Here is a 20,007-nt window from a genome sequence, read left to right as displayed (position 1 = left end):
CTAACGTTTTGTCAAGTTTTCTATGGCTCTCCTGAGCAGGAGAAATGTAAGCTGACCGACTGGGCTAAACAAGGTGGATGTTCTGAGATACACTGACCGCCAGCCCGGTGTCAGACTAGCCACCGGTCAAAGGTTTCTACCAGCGGAGACAGCTGGAGGTCAACCAACTGCAACGTGGTGCTTCACCTGCCTCTAGTGGGCACTCACTTTAATAGAAGGGGGCATACTCCACTATTTGGCAGATACTCTGCATCCTCCAAACTCTAAATGAGTCCCTTAGTCTTAGTTTCAATTGAATAATTTTATTGACTGAATGCTTTAAATCATTTAAGGCCATGGCCCTGATCCATTGTGCAATGGGGATCCAACAGTTTTGAACTGACATTTCCTCTAAGCACTGCAAAAGTCATGCTCAGTTTATGCACTACTGGCACTGCCTGGTCCATGCAAGCATCATTGTACAGTGGGCGGTCAGTGCTAATCCTTGAGCAAATATGTCCTTCTCCTAGAGCAAAAGTGCTCAGTGACTAATAACATGCATGTACTTTTACTCCTGGCATTCTATTAGTCTGATGCCAATGAAGATATTCAGGGGCATATTATCAAGAACGGCGATAAAATTATCGCCGGTTTAGCGGCAGGGAACTGCCGCTAAAGTGGCGATAATGGGCTTGATATTATGCTCTTGTGAATTCCCATAGCAGCCCAGGTTCTGGTGTTAACCTGGGCTCCTATGGGAATTCACAAGGGCATATTATCAAGCCCATTATCGCCGCTTTAGCAGCAGTTTCCTGCCACTAAAGCAGCGATAATTTTATCACCGTTCTTGATAGTATGCCCCTCAGTCTTTTATTTGCTGTCACTCTGTTCATGATGAATGTGTTGTTGTCCTATTTGTTCACATTGAGATTGTTGTTTACGAAATTTGAAACAACATTTATAAAATGTGAATCAAAATTGAAAGTACAATACTATTTTCAAATTGGACCAAATCAGAGAAGTGAGTAAATAATCATCCAAATCAACTTGAGCTTTAAACATAGTTTGAAAAAACTATAAGTGTAAGATGGATGTGCCATCATCCCTCAGAAAAAAATCCTATTTAGGATCAACAGATTGGAAACCATAGTAGAAATGCCTCACTTTGTCAGCCTCCAAAATGGAACCTCCTCTGGGCACAGTATTTGGAACTCCTCTCCATCAATCCAATTGCTATTCTTTGAGTTATTTCCTCCTCTAGATTTCTCTCACTTTGTTACTTTGTTAACTCCCATAGCATCATCTCATTTCCAAAGTTTCTTTAAAGTCTGCAATTTTGTCTCTAATAATTTGGGCTGCAGCTTTCAGATTTCGAATTTCAAGAGGGTTCCCTTGTCAATCCCTTGAAAACTGAAATGTTCTTTTTTTGTGACTTTGGAATTTTGCTACTCTCATAGCCTGCTGAAACTCAAAGGCATGGCAGACCATTAGAATCATCTTCAATTGCTAATTTTCTTCCCTTCGATTATAAACAAATCTCTGCCTTCGAGGCTCAAATCTGCTATAGTTCTGCCCGGTAGGTGACAGGGCAAGTTTTCCTCCTCACTCATGGCCAAGGTGAGAGGGGTTTAGATGATCCCCAACACAAAGGCGGATCCAGTGGTTGCGAAGCAGTTTCCACCCTCACACTTGGCAAAGTGCGAGGGCTTTAAGGTTGTGTCTCTCCCTGCACTTCAGCATTGCGAGGGGTCAGAGGTACCGTGCCTGGGCAGCAAGAAGCTGATCAAATACAATTGTAGAATGCCCTTCGGCAAGGCAAGATGGAATAGCCACCACTCCCTCTACCAGGTCATCAAGCAAAGCCAGGGAGAGAATTGTTCAAATCTTCCCTGCAACATACTTGTGTCAGGAGAAGGGGTTTGTAGGTAGCCCCCTAATCCTGGCTAGACCACGTGTTCCCTTTTTTTTACCAAACTGGCTGCGGAGAGATGTTAATAGTGGTCAAGCTTGGCTTGAATAATGTAGCATGAGGTCTTCCTGCGCACGTTGTTTTCTTTTTCTTTTGTGTTGCCTCTCTACTTGCGAATAATGAGAGGAAACACTTTTGCTTGTCCAGTCTACGTATACAAAGTGCAGTGCATGTACGACAATGATCTATTGTCCATGCATGCCCTTTGGGTGTTTATAAACTTGTAGAAAATGAGCAATTGTTTGATCTGCACACTGAGCCCTCATATTTTGCAGTATCTCTACGAAAGGGCTAAACAAACTTTCAACCAACTAAGAAAGGGCACAGAATGACCAAAATGGCCAAAAATAAAAATTGGTGACGATCATTCTCGTGTTTTTGGAGTTACGCACGAGAAAAATCTCCCCAAGGAAATCCCATTTTAAATGTCAGTGAACACTACTATAGGACACCTTAAAATGTCTGACTGGTTTGTACCAAATTTGGCCTGCTGTAGATGTCCCCTAAACATTTGTCTCCATGATTGGTTTAGACTGGTCAAGTGGGGGGTTCTGATTTCCTACACGGCGAGATTTCAATAGTAACTACAGGGGCGTGCAACAGCTTTCAGAGTTCTGTCTTAGAGCAAATAAAATGCCCTGCTTGTAGTTTTTGTAAAAATACTTTTAGTACACAAAGAGACAGCACATTCAATTGCTCAAAGATAGTTCAATGTGCAAGTTTTAGATGCGCTACCTGAAGTAGCTTGATGGTTGTTTTTACATATGTTTACACTGTGATTCCCCTAAGTGTGAATAGGATACATGTGATTTTCAACAAATGAAAATGGGAATCGATTTGCTTGTGTGTTTGTGAAGTGTGCGTGGGGGGCGTGTGTGAGCATTTTAAACTGGAGCAGCACAATCTCCAAGGAACTTTGTAAAATACCATTACATATTGATGAATGCACAGAGCAAACTGGTACATTCATGTATTTACCAAATGGGTGACCTTAGTGGTTAACCTCAAGGTCGTAGTATTTAAATTGTGACAAACCAATATTTCTCTCTCCTGTAAAAGAACACGTGTACTACCTTTCAGTGGGTGAGGCAAGGCTTGTTGAAACTGTGTGGCTTCATCCAGAAGGCCTGCCTGACCTGCTCTCCTCTCTGCCAATGAACACAACATGCTCTGCTTTGCAGTTTTACAAAACTGAGTATTTCTTTTAGCTTCCATTTTCTGATTGCCTTGGTGTCCTTGATCGCAGGCCCTACGACAGAGTAATTGTTCTTTGCCTTAGAGATGTCCCGTTGTCTACAGAGGGCACTTAACAGATGCCGCAGGCAGTTGTAGTGCAGTGAGGCCTTCTGCTCCAGTCTCCGTGACCCAATTAATGTCTCCACATTGGCCACCGTAGGATTGCATGTAACATATTGTCGAACAGCGCTTTGTGTTCGTAAACCGAATATAATTATTAAAAACAACTCACTTCCCTGCTTCTTTATCTAATGGTGTGGCATCTTTTTATTGAGCTCGTGCTATTTCTTTTTCCACAACTGGAACTAAATATCATTTCATATAAAGGCCTGAAAATACTTTACCATCTCTGCTCCCAAGTAGCATATTTCTATAATAAACACATTCTACAAACGTATTAATAAGAAATATAGGCCCAAACAATATTACGTGGTACTTGAAGTGCGATTTCAGGGATTTACAGCCTGATTCATCAAGCATAACTGAGCTCGCAAAGGGCCAGATTCTGAGAATCTGGCCCTTTGCAAATGCAATTTTTGCTTTTGGGATTCATCATCCCAAAAGCAAAAGTCTCTATTTAAGTACTCGCAAATTTGCGAGGAATAGCATTTAAGGAATCTCTATTAGAGATTCCTTAAATGCTATTCTTGAAACATGTAAAAATTGTGATTTCGCAATTTTGGGCCGCTATTTACAGCGAGGTCAAACCTCGTGGTAAATAGCGAAAACTTAGAAAAATGCTTTTAAAAGCATTTTTCTCAGTTGCATGTTACACACACACATGTCCTTTGGACATGTGTGTGTGTGTAACATCTGTGTAATTTAACATTTCAGGGGTGTTACAGGGTGTCCTTTGGACACCCTGGCACCCTTGAAATCGCAATCTCATTTGCGATTAGCTAATTGCTAATCGCAAATAAGGAATGACTCCCCATGCATTCCTATGGGCCTTTAGGCTCATAGGAATGAATAGGGAGTTATTACTTATTTGCGATTAGCAATTAGCTAATCGCAAATAAAGAATCAGTAGGACTCGCAAAAAATATTGCGAATCCTACATGAATACCTTTTTGCGAGTCTGGAATAGCGATTCCTTATGAATCGCTATTTCAGGCTCGCAAAACTTCACATTGATGAATCAGGCTGTTGAAGAATCATAACATTCTACAAAACATTCCTGAAATTCTGATTTGCTCAGTTTGAGGTCCATGAGTTGCCACATGACAGGAGTAATATTTCTCAACTCAGCTGCATATAGCATTGCGAAAATGCCCTGGAAACACATAGTGGGCCTCATTACAATGAGATCCGTAAAGCCTCCGACCAAAGGTTGTGGTAGTTTTGGTTTTATTTTCAACTACTGCATTGTGATGCAGACGGTCGAAAGTGAAACTGGGCAGTCATTCCGACTGGATTCTGACAGGCTCCAGGAGCCCGTCTGCCAGTCGGAGGCCTGCCCAAAATCCCTATGGATGGCGTTTCTGCCGCAGGGATTACGATGTCGGTTTCCGACAGGCGTTCCATGTCGGGCTTTCTGACATGGAAAGCCTGTCGGAAAGTGACATTGGGGGCCCCTCACAAGGACCCCTTTCACCCTGCTGCCTCGGATTGGGGGCAGATGGGGCACCTATGGTGCCCCCCTGTTAATCCCTGCACCGTGCGGTTGGCACCCTGATGTACCTGTCACACGAAGCAGGAATGAACAGATTCTCCCATTTCTTTATGGGAGCTTGTGCTACGGCCAGTTTACGGCCACAGCACAAGCTCCCATAGAGAAATGGGAGTATGTGACTGCGCCATGTGCGGTCACTTATAAAGCTGCAGTCGGGACCGACGTGTCGGTCTCAATTCCGCAATGGTGTCTGGCAGACGTGAGTAGGCCCGACATCGTAATAGGCCTATGTGTTAACTTTGCCCTATGTCAATGATCTCCACAGACATTTTTTACGGCCTTTATTCGAAAGACTAATCATAAAAACAAAGACTGAGATATTTTCTCTAAATGGTGAAATAAATGATGGGCCTGATGTATATCTCGGCGGACAGGTTACTCCATCACAACAGTATAAATCTCATAAGATATAATGGGATTTAAATTTTAGCGGGTGGGATATAAATCCCATAAGATATAATGGGATTTAAATTTTCGCGGGTGGGATATTCGTCACCATTGTGAAGGAGTAACCCGTCTGTCAAGATCTAAATCAGGCCCTAAATCTAAAGAAGAGCTGCATATTTCTGGTTATTTGTGTGACAATATTTAGAAAGGGGATAATTTAACCAAAAATAGTAAGGACATTAGGGCGGAAGAAAAATTGAACCATAATCATTTTAGTTTATCACACAGAACTCGAACATCTATTTGTACTTTTAACTAAGTGAATTTTTTCCTTTTATTTGCATATTTCCATTAATTAAAGCTTTGTTACCAAAGGCACAAAAAAATCAAGGAATTAATCGCACATCTCATTAAAACATAGTCATCGGCAACCTAGGGGGCTGGTCAAGGGCAAAGGTGCAGATTCCAGCCTCCATGGTGGAGAAGGTCTCATTACCCATTGGAGAACGGAGTAGGGTAGGCTGCGCCACCAATTGCATCTCTGAAGGTCCTAAGGCAGGTCGGTTTAATAGCTGTATGCTTGCCATGCTGGAAACAGCAACTGTATCTACCCTACAGCTGCCAATTTCTAGACTCACAGCCCATTTGATTGCTGCGCAGTCCTGTTGGCGTTGTGTGTGAAACTAAAAGCGTGGATCGATTCTGCTATAGACTGAGGCAGAAGAAATATGAAGTGCTCTCATAAATAGTGAAAATTCATTATAGCAGCAGGCATAGCATGATATATAATATTCAGTCTTTAATCAAAATGAACACGTAGGTTCTGTGTCTAAGATACAGGTGGTGTAGTGTGACTTAATTAATTAGTTCAGGTGCAGCCAGCAACTGTGCCAACTTCAACCAACTCTCTAAATCTGAAATACCAATTGCCATCCTCTCTGGATAAGCAGCGGATAACTGAGCTTCTATCTAAAAATGTATATGATATATATGAGCACATTGGTCGAAGTGAAGTCCATGCCAGAATAATATATTGCATACGTGCTTTAGATATGTGTTGGACCACCACGGGTAAATACATACCCATGTTGAACCCAACCAAGAGAGCTCAAGAGGCGAAGTGGAGGAAAGGCTTAAAAGGCCTTACCCAGCACAGACCCACAAAAATGTTCCTTTCACTCCAAATCCCAGCGAGCGGCCGCATCCTCTCATTGCAAAATAGCCCTAACCTAGGGCCAGGTAACAACATCACTGAGAAGGAGCTTCCTATGATCCCATAAAAATATCCCAGCTCTCAAGAGCCACCCGGACAGAAGTTTCACCTTCCCTCCAAGGTATGCATTCACAAATTGTCCCCCAAATCTCTCTACATTTATAACTGTCTAATGCTCACCAATAGGTGGATATATGTCAATTCATACATAAAGACTGATCTCAGGAAAAGCTTCAACCCAAGATTACTTCTTTCAAGGCTAAGCTTTACTGTTGTCTCCATAGGTAGCATTTGTCCAAAATCGAAAACAAGCCGTGAATTTTTAAGCCAAGTAGCTGATAATATTACAAAGACCACAACACTCGAAGGCAAGATCTACTTTCAGTGTTAAGTCAATCTGTGTCAGTGAGCTTCCTCCAGCCAATTATCAACTACCAAAGCATAGGACACATTGATGACTTCTATTTGAATATTGACGGACAAAACTTTTCAGTGTGTATGGAGCTGTCTAATTCACACCTAATTTTATAACTATGAGGAGAAAGGTATATTTGAATTGTCTTTTCCTACTGCAGATTTAATTCACTTTTTGTAATGATTTTTTTAATCACACAAATAAATTTGAATTAGTCTAATTCACATGATGAGATGTTGCTATGCAGTGAAACAAAAAGAGTTAAAGACAATTTGCACGAGTAAGGATACTAGAATGCTCTAGACACATATGTCAACATCTCGCAAAGCACAACCACATAATCATTGTTATTCCTCTCTTTTATTCCATGGTGACTAGAAGGTCTCCTTCGGTGACTTCTTTGTTATACCAGACTTGTGGGAAGGAACAACGTCATCTGGGGCCGTATTTCACATTTTCCATGTTTGTGCCAAGTGCACCTTTCAAAAGGTGTGCCCTGTGCAAAAAAGGAGAGTATGTCTTATTATATTGAATAAACTTCTCCCAGGAAGCCACAAACTCATGCGGTCCTGAGGGCAGTGCATTCAAGTGATATGCAAAGGGGGTTTAAAGCAGCTGCTCCGAGTTTCACTATGCAGGCAGAGAGGTGAGAGATCCCATTGCAAGTGGATGCTGTGAGTCTCTGCACCCACCTGCAAGGGGATGTCTAGGGCAGGTGTCTCCAACCAGTCAATTGGGACCTGTAGCTCCCAGGCACCTTTGGAGTAGGTCGCATTTTCCTTTTAAAGTTAAGGGACAGTCATGGTTATTTTACATTATTATCATCAAGCTACAGAAAACAGGGCCTGATAATGAGCAGTGCCCAGTCAGATTTATGGCCCAGGCTGGAGCTGGGGGACAGAGGTGAATAACAGAAGCACAGAGCTATTTGCCTCTTAAACAAAGGTATTTGTCAACTTCATATTGGTGTGTGAGAACAAAATGATGTTTCTGAATGCTTTTAAATGGGAGAATATTAAAATGGAAAGTTACCTTAATGATATTGTCAAATCTTCATTTGTTTTTTGTCCCACTTCAAAGTGTTGTATTTACAAACAGCAGGACTCTTGCTCCCAGTGACCAGTAGACACTGTGCCATATGTGTAAGTGAAGTGAAACATACATTAGTTATTTTAAGTAGGAGAAATATGAAGTCCAGAAAATGTTCGATACTTGGAACATTTTTGCAGAACATTTTTCTGCCTCTAGATACGACACATGCTCTAAGTCACCCATGTACATATATCCCATTCATACGCACGCATGTTCAAACATCCCAAAAACCACGCTCTGACTGTCACACATGCCAGCACTGTTATAGTGTGCCTAGTTACAGGTTTTTTTCAAACCATAGTGTCTGGCTATATGGACATTAGCCTTCAAGTCAAAGAAGCTGGGCATGGGGGTGTCTGGTAACAAAGCGCAAGTTGCTTAGCCTTCAGTATCTCACAATGATTTTCAAAGATCAGCAGTAGCTCTCACTGCAGAAAAGGTTGCAGGCCAGGTCTAAGGAGTCCATTGGACCACCTTCAGATGACTGCCATCCTGAGGTGCACTGTCAGTGAACCTCCTGACAGCTTTGATGTCTCAGCACCCACATCTATAATACAGCACGGGCACACAAGAAAATAAATGTTTTCATTTGCATGGGGCCACGCCCCTATGCAAATGAGGGAACACCTTCTGATAATAGTACTGGCGCTATATGTGTGCCAGCGCTATCTCTATTACAGAAGGGGCTGCACAATTGTCTGCAGCCCCTTCTGCAATATAATAGTATCCCCCGAGCACGCAAAGTGGGTATAAAGGCCCGTTGCATCCCTGGGGCAGTTTGTATAATACTGCGCCGGGTGTCCGCAATAAAAGACGTTTCGTACAGAAGAAAGTCAATTGATATCCTAGGTATTCCTAATTGGATTATACAATATTCTTAGTGATGAGGGCTATGGACACACTCACGAAGGAGCTGTCCACCACTAATTTAGGTGTCTTGACCCAAGGGGAGACCCTCTATGGAGAGTTATGGGAAATGATCTACTTAATAAGGGATGTTACTTATGTTACTTCTGCTGTTAGAACAACTCTGCTTTAGGGCCCACATGAAACATGTTTGTGCTCCACTTCCTCCCATGGCTCCAGATGGCATAAAGCACTGGCATGGGTCTGCACCGCCTAAACATGTTTTTCACTGTCAACAAGGAGGACCAATAGGAGTGAGAGGGAAGCACACCCACCATAATTGCGAAGAGCACGTTCATGTGGGTCTCAGTGGATTCCATCCTCCCTCATGAGCAGCATGTGCTGGATTCCTCTGTTTGGCTGCCGCGGCAAGCTGGAGCAAAGCAGAATTTGCAACTTGAGTTTTGTCAGCGAATCACAGCAGGAGCTGCAGGAGTAAGTCGGACCACTGCATTGCACTGAAAGGGGGCGAATGCTCAAGCTGCACCCTCACCACCCCCTACATCCCTGACTGACGTCACTATAATTCATTGTCAGTAAGAAACAGATATATACGAATGTTCAGGCAGCAGGGCCATCAATTAGAGCTTGGTGTGGCTTCATTATTGTGAATAGTGCCTTGAACATTCACTTCTTCTAATACAGACGAGTTCTACTTATTTGATAGCTTTTTATCTTATACTTTATTTCTATAATGTCAAAATTATGTTTAATCACATTTCGCTGTCCGAGGATGAATTTACACACATGCTAAGTCCTCACCTATACTTCTTACTATATATTATTCAGTTGTGAAATATTCCAGGGTAAAAAACAAGATTGTAAAAAGGACACAGAAAAAACTCTTAGTACAGGATGTGTTCTCCATTGTAGTTTCTATTAAACGAATAGTAAAAAGCACTGGAAGGAGCATGGGTGAGCAGGAGTGACAATCACAAGTAATACCTCTCCTCACTGCAGTGGTCTACAGTAGCTCCATAGGCTCAGTTAAAGCACAGCCTTCCCAGATAGATGTGCTTATCGGATTTGATGAACGGTGCAATGATTGTTTTTCATACATATTGCTTCTTGCAATTGATTATATTGGTAAAGAGCATCATCTAAACTGTGCATTGCCTGATCATGGGAGGGGGGGGGGGGGTAAAACGCCAAGGTATATGACTCAATAATCCGTGGTCCATTTTCTTCTAAAAGAAACATGAGACCCACTGAGGCATTGTTGTCTGTTGTCTTTGTCTGTGTATTGTGTATGTATAGCATGGTCCTTGCATATCATCGTCATTTCTAGATGGAAACAGAAGTTGTGATTGCCACAATAACAAGAGAAGCAGGACTCCTGTGTGACCCTATTTAGCTCCAATAAGACTACTTTTAGCCCTGGGAGGTGCCAAGGCGTCCATTGTCTTGCTCAAGGGTTCAGTGAGTTTGCTCTTATTTTTTTTCTTTTTAGCTCTATTATGCCAGGGCATCAGGTTCTCCATCGCCAAAGCACAGTGCCACGATTGGCTTTCATTTCCTCATTAGAATCAATGCTAAAATAATACTCTTCGGAGACTGCTAACTCACTTTCAGCTCCTTTACTCGAAAGTAATTTTACTTCGCACTCCCATTACCAGGAAGAAACTGACTGTTAACTGTGTTGAGGGCTTAACACCTCTGCCTCTTAAACAAGCCTTGGTCTCTTTTCTCTTAAAAATAAAATTCATCTAGATCCCCCTAATCATGACAATTGTAAAACTATTACTGAGTTTCTTACTTTGAATTACGGGCAATGAAGGCTTAACTCTGTTGATTATCTTGGACATGCTTGCAGTCTTCAATACTATGGACCATAGAGAATTGGTTCAGGTCACTGGGGAAAGACACCTGTGATGTTCATGGATTTCCTCGTTTCTCTGTCAAAGAAATCAGTGAATCCACTGCAAGTTATTTCACTTACTTCGCCTCATTGTCTCGTGGCATTTTTCTGGGCTCTCCACTCTTACATTGTATATTAACTAGTTAATTGAGACCTCTTAAAACAATCATCTGAGCTCAAAATCTGAAATTTTAATGATATGCAGATGTTACTTCTAATCTGATGACAGCGGCCTGGGTTCATCCTCACCCACAGGCCCTTCTCCTTTGCCTTAATTAGACTGAACCCTAGAATGCAACCGCTGCAACACATTGGAGTGTAACTAAAAATATAAGAGCAGATTTACAAGCCCCTTGCGACACTTTTGTGCCTCTGTTGCGTCACTTTGGTTACGCAGTGGCGGCGTATACAATGTGCCACTTTGCGGCTCATTTACAGCGTGATGAATCAAGGAAGATGTGTCACGTTGTAAAGCCCTGCGTCACATTATATTTGTGTCAAGTATAATGTGTGCAGTGTGGGCGTTCCCATGCGAGTAAGCCCCTTAGAAGTGACGCAGTGAAAACTTCAAGATTTCACTGCAACACTTCTAGTACGCCATTGAGTCAAAACCCTATGCCTGCTTGGAACAGGCGTAAGGAGTGACGCAGTGTATTGGGAATAGGCCTCCCGTGCATTGCTGGAGTTGCATCGTGCTAACTTTTGGGCCAACAGATGCATCAGCATTTCTGAATCATGTGTCAAGACTTGCGCCATGGTGTGCCGTATTTTAAATACGGGGCATCCATGGTAGTGCAAGGGTTTCGCATGGAGGCGCTGGGAAACTGACACATCAGTAGGGATGCGTTGGTTTCTTGTAAATCTGCCCCATTGTGTTTAGCAAGAGAAACACTCTTCCTAACATTGCTTCACCAGCTATAAACCCCCCCCCCTCTTAAGTTAAAACTTGTTGCCTAGGGACAAAGTGTAAAACCTTAAGGTTTATTTTGTGCTAATGGTAATGAATACTAAGGTGAAGCAGGCTAAAAAAGAACAATACATTGTACTGGACAAGCTTGAAAACAAACATCTATGCCATGCTGCCTTTCATCAGATTTATCCTTATTGGGATGTAGTCAACAACATCAGCACTTTATTCGGCTTTTGTAAAAAAACATAAAAGTCAATATTATAAATATCCAAAATTCATCATTCCTATGTTTCATCTACCATAGATTACACTTCTTCATTAAAATACACATGATTAAAAATGCAAGCAAATACGAAATAAAAGGGAAACCAAGGTAGCCTCGCGCCCATGCCTGATCCACCCTCAGTGATTAGTCACAGCTTGATCCAAGCCTGACTGCAGATTTTAAAAAACTAATAACATGCAATACCATACTCCCTGAACGCATTGATAAAAAAAGTAAAAGCAGAATGCACTTGTCCAAAATTTGCCTTTTTTTAATTGTGATATAGGTCGCCCTCGTTACCTCATAGTAGCTAAAATAACATTAAAAAGTGGAGTGTATACTGTGGAGACTTGTCGTCGCAGCCACAGGGCAACAGGATCTCACCTTTATTTCTATCATGTGGGTGGGCGAGGAGAAGATGTAATAAATCAAAGTGGAACCTGGTCAGTAAAAAGCGGTTGTAACACTTCGGGAGCCCTAGGAGATATGGATCCGTAAATTGAACAGTTTTCAAAATGATACATCTACGTACACAGGCCTTCCTTAGCTCCCGCTCTTCCATATCTGCCTCTTGCTGTCCAAAAAAATCCTCCTTGGCACAGACCAGGTCCTTCCTGCTGAATGATTCCTGGTTGATAAAGAGATCAGCTCTTCCTAGACTCCTAAATTCTTCCCATATGTTTTTAAGCCAGGGAATATAATGAACATGTTCATGGGCTAAACAGTCCTTTAGGATCTCTTTGTTTAAGGCAGTCCCATTACCTATCTATATTTAGATCAAAAGGGAAAGGGGGCGAAAAGACAACGGGTCCAACAGATAGGCCATACCCAGCTCTTCGTGTACTATAAAAGTGGAGGTTCCCTGAGGTACACTTAAGAGCCATCTCAGGAAGTTATTTTCAACTCTTTGGAGCTTGTCATGAGCGATATAATCCCAGATTTCACTACCGTACGTCACCTGTGCGATGCACTTGGCTCTGTAAATCTGCAGTAGTGATTCTATTGTTTTTTTGCCCAAACGGAAGGCAAAGTTGGCAATAGCAGTATTAGCATGTAAAAATTCCCCCGTGTTTTCTGCTTTTTAATGGTCCCCAGTTTAACTTGGCATCCAGTGTAATCCGCTGATAAGAAAAAGCACTGGTTTTTGGGACTAAAATAGACTCAACCTTAAAGTTAAATGACTTCCTTGAGCTATGTCCCACCTGCATCACAAATGCCTTAGAGTCATTGGCCTAACAGGTCCCGGTCTTCCATAAATGTCATGAAGGAGCTAAGTAGAGTATGCAGCCCCCTCGCGGTCCGGGCGTAAGGACAGTGTCCTCAGAATGCAATAATACCGGCAGGCCGCGCCGTCCCACCTGGGTGAAGTCCACCTTTATACCCACTAATATCTTCTGCAGGTTATTTATATAAAAATTAAATTAAAAAGGGCCCAATATGCAACCATGATGAACCCCTCTCTGAATTGGAAACTGCTGGGTCACCTTGCAATCTTCAGTGTAACATACCTCCGCTTTGGTGTCCCTATGCAGGTCTCATAAAAACAGGAAAATGTATTTATCCAACAAGGTTTCCCATAGCTTACATCAATTCATGCAATCAAAGATGGAGAACAGGTTCATTAAGGCCAGATAAATGGTGCTGGGGTGGGCAACTGGGTACTTGTTAAGAATCATAAACAAATTCAAGCATTGGTCCACTGTTGACCTCCCCAGATGAAAACCATATTGGATGTCTGCTAAGATATACTAATGTTAACTGCCTAGGAATGGCCTAAAAAGAACTGTTCTTTCTTCAGAAAAATTAGAATGTTGGATTCCACTTGTCATTTGGCCTTGCGAAAACCATATATCCTTAGCTTAGAATGCCCATCTCTGGCATCCCTGAGATGTAAGAATTACCTTTACATGCTTCTGTCAGACTTTTTTTAAAGGGAGAATGGGACCACCAACCAATAATTCCTAGGACAAAGTTATACTCTACTCAACCTGAAAAACAAAGTATTTTCAGATCCCCATTGTGGTGGACCACAAATTCATGAGTCTGGTAGTGAAATGTTCTTGTCGGAGAACTTGAAACGGGAAACACAATTTGAAAAAATACAATATAAATTGAATAGGTAATTATGCTAGATTACTCAAGCCTTTGATTACCACTTGTCAGTTCCTAAGGACCTATTCTTTTTTAGTAATGCACTTTATAAAGTAGTTATCTAGCTACACATATACATCTAGGTGAGGTCACTGGGTATCATTAGAAGTAAGGGCCCATCATGCCAGTAGTACGCTGATAGCATACATTACTATGTGTCAGTAACCATCAGTCCAAAGACGTTACTCAAATGATTTGTTGTGGTTAGATAGGCATGTGAAATAAAAGTTGATGAAATTTAGCCATACATGTTTTAGATGATGATATTAGGGTCTAATTTCTGATTGGAAGGGGCAATTAAAGCAAGCATCTACATACAAACACCCATTTTGCCATATATAAGTGTACTGTGAGTAAGACTGTTTCCATCTCTTAGAACTAAAAATAACTGACTTCTGTATAAAAGTAAATCCATTTCTACTAAGGAAATTGGTAATATTCAAAATTTCATTATGTCCTAACTAAAGGCCCCAATTTTGTGAACAATTACCTGCTCCAATGCTAAAATAAGTCTTTCTCTTTAAACATGTTCTCTCTCAAACTCTTCACTGGCGTCTTCCTGTAGCTTTTAGAGTCAACATCAAGATAGCTGTGTTAGATTACAACGTCTTATAGATGTTGCAAATCCTTCTGCCATTGCATGAACAAAACTGTTTCTTATATTTTCAAAACCTTCTTCCAATCTGGCCACTGCTCCACCCTAAAATGAATAGGGAAAGTGGCACCGGCACCATAGAGCACTCCCACCCTCTTTATTAGTAGTATGAGTATTGACCACCCACCTCTTTCCTATTGGATCCCTGTATAGCCCACTCATCAACCTTATGGGATATTGTGCGAAAAGTGTAATAGCATCATTCATCTGTTTAGCCAGCCATCTTTGAATCAGGCTCTTCTCTGGTTTTCTGTGTGTATATTTGGACAGTGTCTGACTCAAACATGGCCACTTCGAGGGCACGGACTTCAATAGCATGTGTCCATCAGTGAGATGCACACATATTATTTGACAATATTGCATATGATAAGCTGTATAAAGCAGAGTGGATGATTGCATGTTGTGTTAGGAACCAAAGTAGTAGAAAGTTGCCAACCACTACAAATTACTTTTTAGTACATAAACAGTAAATAAACAAAGATATAAACAGTGTCCATAAAAAGAGAGTGAAGGACTTATATACTTTGTCGTTCTGGCCTTTTACTCTTTTTGGGGCCTGGTAATGTGAGTCGCCTTAAATTAACCCATTACCTTGCCTACTAAATTTTCTATAAACCTACAGTAACGTTTTTCCAACACTGTGGTGCTCATTGTCGTGAGTCATTTCATTCAGGTGTATTTGTGTGTGAAGATGGCTAGGGGATGTCAATCCTAAGTATAAGCCACAAATAGGACGCATATTGTAGAGCTTAACACGGTTAAATTTACAATACTTTCGAATGTTCCGATTCTCGTCCTGTATGAGTCATCAAATGGAAGGTCCATCACTATTTTTTTAAAACGTTAACTATGATTCCCAAGATACCAGGTCATTTTTGTTTGACAAATGTATTTTAGCATATATGCCTAAAAGTGTATGTTATGTTTGTCTTTGGTATAAAAGAAATGCCTTTATCCAGTCGAACTTTTAAGTAGCTGAACTTTGTGACATGCTATAACTTCATGTGCATCGTTGCAGTTTAATGATTAGGCGCTGAACTGTAGTTTAATTTGCTGATCTCACTGGCCGAACGACTTTATTAATTGCAAGCATCATATGAACATGTAATCGAATGTGATATCTGTCTAGCCTGGCACTTTAATTAGGGTGAGAAATGTTTACATTTTTAATTGATTTTAATTTACCTTCAAGGTGCAAGTACAAGGGATGACCGGAAATATCCAGTTTGACACCTATGGGCGTAGAACAAATTATACGATTGACGTGTATGAAATGAAAGCCGCCCAAGCAAGAAAAGTAAGTGCCAAAACCATGTACTTATAATTAATGAGATGTTATGATATTTGGATAATATCGTTTCCAGAATGGGTAGTGGGTAATTTAAAAGACTTTAGGAGCACAGCAATACTGAATATGCATCAATATGATATCATCCTTTGATCTGTCTTTAAAACCACTGTCCATCATCTATAATTCCAAACAAAGATTTGCAGGCCAGCTACAGTGACGCTAGGACCAGCTATTTCTGTCTGGAAGGGGCTTCTTACAGTCCTTATGGGCTGCTTTGCAATCCCTTTAATTTAAGACACTTGCCTTCCTATTTCCAATAATTATGCCTTTAGTTTCTGATCGCTTCAGGCCTTGTTTGTGGGTGTTTCCTCGCAATCACTGGCCTGTCATGTGGATCAAAGATTGTTTGTTGGCATTTAATATGTGCCATAGAGGGTCAAAGGTTAAGTGGCATCCAGTATGTGTAAGTTAGATGCTTTGGTGCTCGAACATCAAGGAGACCTTGCACCATGCCCCACCCTCTGCCCTCACAGCCAGGGCCGGACTGGCCACAGCAGGCATCATGCTTTTCCCTGGGATGCTGGAAGGGTGGGGGCCAGTTTTGCAGCTTTGGGGGCCATGTTTGTGACTGTGGGCTGGTTTTGCAGTGGTGCTGTAATATTGGTCCCCAGTTACAAAAGTAGCAGTGCTTGACACTCGTACCTATCCAACCCCACCTGGGCTGGGCCGTCAAAATTGCCAGGGCTGCTTTGGGTTCCCAGTCAGTACAGCCCTGATCACAGCTCACTCCCATAGTCTTTCCCTGAATGAAAGGTACCAGTGTTTAATTTACTGAGCATATTTCATTTTGCTTATTCAATTTTTGGTACAAATGATGGATTAGCGAGATTCGTCGCAGATTCAGCAATGCGCATTACAATCAGCAAGTGGGACACGCAACACGTTAAAACAAGCATTGAAGAAGAGACAATATGTCTGGGGTATAACTAAGACTCCCTTTTCATTGAGTGGTGTTGATTTTGGGCTTGTGGGATGGGTGACAGAGAGAATACAAGCATGACTCAATGGGTGGATGAACTGCTGCATAAAAGCATGATTGTCTTACAGAGCAAGTGTGTAGATCGATCAATTCACCCACTGCAACGTTCACTAATCTGCCATTTATTTAGCCATTCCATACTGAATCACACCAATCAATTAAGAACCTCTTTAGTTCCAAGCTAGACCTGTTGGCTTTGTCACCACGAGTTGTCAGGAAAGTCTTGTTCATGATATTTCGTTCTTTGGATAGTATTTTTTTCCAACTGCAGCTCATGAAGTTTTTTCAATGTATGTGTTGTTTTGTCTCCTTCGAGCTGGGGACTCCATCCTAGCTGTAATTATAGTTACTTATGATCAATGAAAAGTATCCCGAGCTACTAATATCCTTACGTCTGTGACAGTGACATCACACAAAATTACATTAGTTGCTGCCATTTGCAAGATTACTAGCAGTAATCACCTCAGTTCATCAGGCATGAATGCAAGCAGTAGTGTTAATGTTAAAAATGCTTTGTTAAAGTGAAATGCCTCTTTGTGGGCAATACAGAACAGACACAGCTGCAATGCCCCTGGCAAAGAAATGTTTAGTATCAAATCACCCCAGTGCCTCATGATTTATCACTGAAATATCTATTTTAAATATATATTTTTAATTCAGCCATTTTCTCGAAACATCAGCTAATGAGTTCTGAAAATGCACACTTTTCATCTTGAATGTTGCTATAAATATATTCAACCAATGAAAAGCTTCTATTTTAGTAAGTTTAGTTGCACACAGGAGAGCATCTTATAGGTAGCTGGACATCTGCCGGTGGCTAATTAGCTACTTGTTGGAGAAGCCTGCCTTAGAGGGTGTGGCCTTTTTTTATATGATGGTGCATTTGAAAACTTCTAGTAATTTAAATGAGAGTTGCTTGTATGCCATTCTCCTCTATTTGTTTATGTATTCTGCACCTGATGTAATATCAGAAAAACAATCAATGCAAGTTTCAAATACCGTCAATATTCACACCTTTAAACAATTTGTACTCAAAGAGTGCTTCAGAAATAGGTACACAAGGATTATACACATTTGATCTGTCGGGCTTTGATTTTACACTGTAATTAAACAGATTCTATTGAAAAGAGCAATTACTCTGGTGATTTTACACCAAAGAGATAATGTTGACATAAATGGGCTTTGACATTTTGATAGCAGTAGAAACAACTTCAGACAATGTACAAATCTGAGAAATGCCTTGGATCAATAACAAAATGTGATGGAAAATCCAGGAACCAATGCCTATAGGGAACTCACCAAACACGCCAACATTTTAAAAGGGCTGACCAAAAGCCCCTTGGACGTTGTGTGTTGTGCTAACACAAAGCCTTACTGGCAGCTAATACTGTGTGCAAGCTAACCTAAAAAACGACCAGCAGGGTTCTAAGCTGAAAATCAGGACAGTAGTTAAAGAGCTAAAGCGCTGTTTTAATACCAGAAAGAATTGTTTTTTACAGGGCCATGTGGAAGGCACGAATAATCATAGCTTTACTGAGGGATTTTACTATTTTGTAGGACAGTTTTAGAATCTGGATGTGAAGCCAGAGAGTGCCTGCTTTTGTTAGTGGGATCTCCAGGGCCAGCATTGTTCTATTACCTGTGAGATGTCAACCACCTTCAATGGTGAGTTTACTGCAGAGAAAATTTGGCTTTTCAAGATGAAATGTTTGATGTTGATGCATCCAATGATAAATGCAATGCATGCGTCCAGATCATGTCGGTAAAAGACAAAGTACTGGGCTGATGCTGACAGATTCCTTTGCCCACCTTGATTAAACAATACTTTAGTGCCTGATTTCATTTGATTTAGAGTCAGGCCTGTCTGATGAAGACTGGCTAAGAGCCCTAAAAATTAATTCTGCATGGCAGCTGACACCAAAGTTCCACCAAGAAAAGGGTGTGATTTGCAGACTTTCTCAATGTGTTATCAAAAACAAAAGAATCTTGATTGAGGGAGTACAAAGTTCCTCTAGTACGCATACAAAGGGGGACAATATCGACTATATACCAGTGAGATCGCGCATTGTATCAGGAAACAGAACGTATACCTTTGAATGCTTAAGTTCCATAGTTTAACTCACCCATTAACAGACCAAACACCAGGGAAATTTGAGTTCAAAAAGTGAAATCACAAAATCAAAGGATAAAGCAATTAATGAGAAACTATAAGACAAAATAAAAAAAATATTTTAAGTTAATCTCCTTCACCTTGGTGCATATTCCTGCTAGGAAAATTATGGAAGGATAACCTGTTTTCCAGGGGAAGTACAGAATGTCCACCAGCCAGAAGTGATTTGGGAGGAACTAGATTTGTCCCACTGTCCCTCAGAATCTACTACAGGTAGATGCAATCATAAACCTCAGCCCCATAGTTGGGTGCTAGGCCCACCCTTAAGCCAAGCCATGTTCTATGAAATGTTATAGAATTTACTGAGTTTACGTACATCCCTCAGGACTCTTGCCACTTACAGATTGTTTGAGAAATACAAAAACTGGTATACTGAGTTTTTGAGTGTCAAAAGCTGTTTATATGCTTCCTGGACTCTATTTTATTAGGTTATTCACAGTGGACCTGTTGCAAAGTGTCCAGAAATCCAGAGCAGAGGCACTAGAGATTAAAATGATCTTCTTCCTGCATAATCTTTCCTGTCCTGACACTTATAGGTGAAGAACAGAAGAGAATCAGTGTGTCCCCAATGAAGATTAATTTGCTTTGGTAAAATGGTCCTATTTTATAGAACACCTAGTGGACCGTATGCTATTTTATGAAGGCCACGAAAATGATGTCCATGTACATTTCAACCCAAGAATTGAACAGGGCCTGGTTGGTCTCCAGGTAGTTGCAGGCAACCAAAGACTCCAGCAAAGAGTGATCCATAAGTTCTCCTTGATGAGCTTGTGGGTACCACAGCCACAGCCACAGTCTT

General features: G+C 41.2%; 1 protein-coding gene across 1 annotated transcript in view; it reads left to right on the top strand.

The window, feature by feature from the left end:
- The window catches only part of GRIA3 (glutamate ionotropic receptor AMPA type subunit 3), a 1,215,811-nt gene that overhangs the window by 797,158 nt on the left and 398,646 nt on the right, over window positions 1-20,007 (top strand). The window contains exon 8 of the mRNA XM_086918509.1: window positions 15,901-16,005. Within this exon, the coding sequence (XP_086774635.1) occupies window positions 15,901-16,005 (105 nt within the window). The remainder of the gene's footprint in view (window positions 1-15,900; window positions 16,006-20,007) is intronic.

The sequence above is a fragment of the Lissotriton vulgaris genome, chromosome 4_1 (genome assembly GCF_964263255.1).
Source record: "Lissotriton vulgaris chromosome 4_1, aLisVul1.2, whole genome shotgun sequence".
Taxonomy (NCBI): Eukaryota; Metazoa; Chordata; class Amphibia; order Caudata; family Salamandridae; genus Lissotriton; species Lissotriton vulgaris.
Note: the sequence above shows the minus strand (reverse complement) of the source record. Positions and strands in the feature narration are given on the sequence as shown.